The 4,966-nt window shown below is 48.0% G+C and overlaps 1 protein-coding gene across 1 annotated transcript in view; it reads right to left on the minus strand.

Moving 5' to 3' along the window:
* The window catches only part of LOC101649526 (dynein regulatory complex subunit 2), a 26,468-nt gene extending 25,423 nt beyond the window's left edge, over positions 1–1,045 (minus strand). The window contains exons 1-2 of the mRNA XM_004711417.3: positions 769–1,045; positions 34–201 (exon numbers count right to left, since the gene is read on the minus strand). Of these exons, the coding sequence (XP_004711474.2) occupies positions 34–201; positions 769–891 (291 nt within the window). The 5' untranslated portion in view covers positions 892–1,045. The remainder of the gene's footprint in view (positions 1–33; positions 202–768) is intronic.
* Positions 1,046–4,966: the final 3,921 nt, after the last annotated feature.

A 4,966-nucleotide genomic window follows, 5' to 3' on the forward strand; every position in this document is an offset into this window, starting at 1 on the left:
GCACTCAAGTGCTTCCGTGGGAACGGTGCCTACCTTGATGACGCTGTCTTTGCAGTCCACCACGCGTTCAAACGTCTGGCTGAGGATCTCGATGTCTTTATGAAGCTCTTTGGTTTTGACTTCCCGGAGGATGGTCCTCCACTGGGTGTTGATCTTATTCAGGTTCAGAACACTGTTGCGCTCCTCCTTGGCCAGCTTGTCCTGAATGAAGGAACCCAGACACCCCCAGGGCGCTGACACCGGACAACAAGCACGATCACAGCGGGTCAGCTGACACCCGGCCACCTTGTCCTGTCTCAGAACCGGTCTTGCCGCCTAAATCTCAGGGAGGGGGTGTTCCTGTTCTTATTCTGGAAGGGCCTGAAGTAAAGCGGGACCAGCCTCGTGGCACTTTGGGGAGCAAGCGTGAATGCCCTGCAGGGGGATGACATCGGCGCAGGATGCTGTTGTTAATGCCCACCTCCGGGGGCAACATCCGAGTTTCAGACAGCAGGGACAGCTGACAGCACCTCCTGTCCCAGCTCTGGGGCTCAGTTGTGGCTGACAAACTCTATCCACCCCCTCCACGCCCGCCCCCCCGCCCCATCTCAACGCCTGACACAGCCTATTCTCTGCCACAACAGTGCTGCCCGAACCCTGGGTCTATGTCTCTGCATGTCAGGATTGCCGGAGGCGGGGAGGCCAGGATGGACAGAAGGCTGCGACAATAGCAGGGTGGAAAGGACAGGGGCAGCTGGGGAACAAAAGAACGTCATGCAAAAGACTTACCTTCAAGAACTGGTTCAGGAGCCTCTCCTTCTTCTTGGCCATCTCTTCATCCGCCAACAACTTCTGCTGAAACAGAAGCAGCTGCTCTTCCTCGGTGAGGACCTTTTTCGCCTTTTTCGGCATGGCTGCTGGATCGTCGGCCGACCGACACCGCCGTTAGAGAAAGGGGTAAGAAAACGCGCCTAGCAAGGGGCCGCCCAGAACTGTGGGCGACAATGGGACCTAAGATCTCCGCCCTCGGGCAAAAGAAAGCCCGGGTTAACAGCGGAACTGGGTTCCGGAGCCTCCGGACTCTGCATCTCCGTCTCCTAGCAACCACGACGACCTACTGCGAAGGGGCACGGAGAGGACAGTCGCTGGCTTGGAGCGCCCCCTGCCCGCTGGAGGACTGCAGTCAGGGTTTGAGACATTTGCAGCGGGTCTCCTCCACCTGTGGGTCGCGACCCCTTTGGGGGTCGAACGACCCTTCTCACAGGGGTCGCCGATTCATAACAGTAGCAAAATGACAGCGATGAAGTAGCAATGAAAATAACGTTATGGCTGGGGGATCACCGCAACATGAACTGTACGAAAGGGTCGTGGCATTAGGGAGGTTGAGAACCACTGCGCTAGAGGGTTTTCACTTTCAAAAGCCCTCAAAAGTGGATACCACTAAAACAGATGGTGGCAATGATTGTACAACACTTCTTCATAATGTCGAATTGTATGATATTTAGATTCTGACCCAATAAAACTGAGTATAAAGTGTTTAAAGTGGATACCAGGAATGGGAAAGGGGAAAGCGTCACCCTCTAGATAAGAGATGCTTATTTTTGATGCAGGGAAAGATGACCCTAGATGAGGGTGAAGCGGGTCAATGATGTCACCAGCATGTAAACAAAAAAAAAAGTGCCTTTTGGTAATTGCTATGATATATGTGACATATGTCACTCAGGTGGATCTTGGCTGAAAGCAGAGAGTACCAGAAAGAGGTTTACTTGTGTTTGATTGACCATGCAAAGACATGCGACTGTGTGGATCGTAGCAAACTGTGGGTGACATTAAGAAGAATAGGAATTCCAGAATACTTCACTGTACTCACGGGGAGCCCCCACCCCCACGGACCCAAGGCATTCTTTGGAACAGAACAAGAGAACACTGGCTGGTTTAAAACGAGGAGGAGTATGTGCCAGGGTTGTGTTTTTTCACCCTACTTACTCAATTTGTATGCTGAGCAAATAATCTGAGAAGCCGGAGGCATCCTTAGGGTTTGAGGAAGCCTTATTGACAACCTGTAGGGTGCAGACGGCACAACCTTGCTTGCCGACAGCAAGGAGGACACAAAAGCATTGGTTGATGAGCATGAAGGGCTGCAGCCCTCAGTATGGATGAAAACTCAACGTAAAGAAACCAAAATCCTTCCAGCTGGGCCAATAGCACCATGATAAACAGAAAAAAGATTGAAGTTGCCAAGGGTTATCATTTTGCTTGGATTCACACAACGCTCATGAAAGCAGTAGTTAAGTGTGTTAGTCTGGGTACTTTAGAGAAATAAATCCACAGAAACTCATGTATAAGAGAGTTTTATATAAAGGTTAAGTGCGCATCAAGAAAACACCCCAAACCAGTGCTGTCCAGGCCCACAAGTCCAATATTAACCTATTAACCCATATGTCCAACACCAATCCACAAAGTCCTCCTCCATCTCACAAAACAGATGCAATGATACGGACTGCGGGAGGAAAACCGAGTCAGTGAATGTGTAAGCATCTCAGCGCTGGCAGGGGTCTCCACACGGGTGCTCCAGCACCCAGGGCTGCATCAGGGTAGGTCCATTCCACTTCTCCTTGGAGATATCTTGCAGGAAGTCAGCCTTGCAAGCTGAAGCAGGGAACTGCTGCACCCTGGTGCGACCTGGTGCGACAAAGCAAGAGACCGGAGAACTTGAAAGGCAAGGCTCACTGAGCCATTTATCTCTCCCCCCTTCAATTAACCCCACATGTGTTTATTGGCCAGGTTGGCACAATAAACTACCTCATCAAAAAATCAAATGATTTCTTGTATTAGGTAAATCTGCTGTCCAAGATTTCTTTAAAGTATTGAAACGCAAGAATACCATTTTGAAGACTAAGGGGTGCTTGACCCAGGCCATAGCATTTTCGATGGCCTCTTGTGTGTATGAAGCTTGGACAACAAATAAGGAAGACAAAAGAAGAACTGATGCATTGGCATTATGGTGTTGGCAAAGGATATGGAAAATACCGTGGGCCAAGAGAAGAACAAAGTCATCTGTCTCAGAGCACGTACATCCAGAATGCTCCTAAGAACCTGGCTGGGGAGACTTCGTCTCATATACTTTGGACATTGTCAGGGGAGATCAGTCCCTGGCAAAAGGCAGTATGATTGGTAAAGTTGAAGGTCACTGGAAACAAAGCAAACTGTCAAAGAGATGGATTAGTACATTGGCTGCGACTATTGTGAGGGGGTACAGGAACAGGCCATGTTCTGTTGGGCAGAGGGTCACTCTGAGTCAGAACAGACACAACAGCGCCTAACAACTAACAGCATGACACATAATTTTGAAACAAGAGCAACAACAACCAAAAAAATATGTGAATAGATATTAGTATACGTGTGTGTGTGTGAATTCAATCCCACTGACATCAAGTTGATTCCAACTTGTAGTCAATCCTGAGGCTGTGAATCTTTCCCGGAGCAGACAGCCTGACCTTTCTCCTGTGGAGCAGCTGATGGGTTCGAACCCCTAAGTTAGTAGTCCAATGCTTACTCAACAGCACCAGCAGGGCTTCTTATGTGTATCTACAGGTCAGTGCATATACATGTGCGTGCGTGCGTGCGTGCGTGCGTGCGTGACGGTAAGTGAAAAATACTGCTTACAAAGTCATAGAAACCTTTATTAAGCAAAAATATCAATATTGAAGCTACTGGCCCTTGACATTCTCCTTCTAGGCTTAGATATTTATTTTTTTAAGGTAAATTTTAACTTTTTACTGTGAATTGGGTGAAGGTTTACTGGGCAGATCGGTTTTCTATCCAACGTTTCATACATATTTTGTTTCATTTCCTTGACTGAAATGCCCACAATGTAACAGCACGTATCTCCCTTGTTTCCTTTGTATCTTGTTTTCATGTCTCCCTCTTTCCTAACCCTGCTGATCTTTGTCTTTGGGCAAATGCTTTTCTTTGGATCTCAGATGGTTGTTTATTCTAAATGCGGCACCTCCTTCGTGTTGGTGTTGTCCTTATGAATGCCTTTCACAAGGTGGTGTTTCCTTCTCTCTGACCGTTCTCCCCCCCCTCCCCCCCAGGACTCTGCCCTCTTTGATCAACACCACATCGAAATGGAAGTTTGGGCATCCTAAAATAACTCAACTTATATCCCTTTGAGAATGTTCTCTGGGTTTGGGAAACAAAAGGAAGCATGAGGAGGCAAGATCGGGACTGTAAGGTGCACGGGGTAAGGGTCCCAATAAATGCCCGTAGGACCGCCCTTGTTGCCCTCAAGGAATGAGCAGGCACTTTGTCATGATGGGGGGAGGGGGCGTGGGGGGATTCCTTGGCCCAATTTTCTGGTCCTTTATCTCACCATTGCCATTTTCAATTTTCTTAAAATGTTTTCATAATACGCTCCCATGATCATCCTGCATTCTTTAAGAAAATATATCAAGAGTACCCCTTTGGAGTCCCAAATAAGAGTTGCTATAATCCTCTGAGCTGACCTCTCTGCCTTGAATTCAATTAGCCCAGCAGAGCCCCTTGGAAACGAAACTGCTGTTTCGGACAGCACCCTAATGAGACCGAGACTAGATTATTACTAAGAGGACTTGTCTGCAGCCACACTGATGACAGACATGTGTAAGCACATTTTGTCTGGAATAGACCCATGCATGTATGATCTGGAAGTGAGTAGCGATACTTTTTTCACTTATGTACATATAGTCACATATAATGCAAACAGAGGACACAGTATGGATACTTCTTAGCCATAACCAAATCCCTCAAGGGATTGGTTTCCTCCATTTGAAGGATTAGGACCATAGTCTCCTGTGTTATCTCAGTCAATGGGCATCAAGTTTATGTTCCACATCCTTGTTTGCTGAGTAGTGTCTGGGGACTTGCGAGCAGCCTGCAAGCAGCCATCTAAGATACAACTATTTGTCTCTACTTGCCCTGGAGCAAGAGAGTCCTGCCGGCGTCC

Source organism: Echinops telfairi, unplaced genomic scaffold (genome assembly GCF_000313985.2).
Source record: "Echinops telfairi isolate 266 unplaced genomic scaffold, ASM31398v2 ScPeMD7_12;HRSCAF=54, whole genome shotgun sequence".
Taxonomy (NCBI): domain Eukaryota; kingdom Metazoa; phylum Chordata; class Mammalia; order Afrosoricida; family Tenrecidae; genus Echinops; species Echinops telfairi.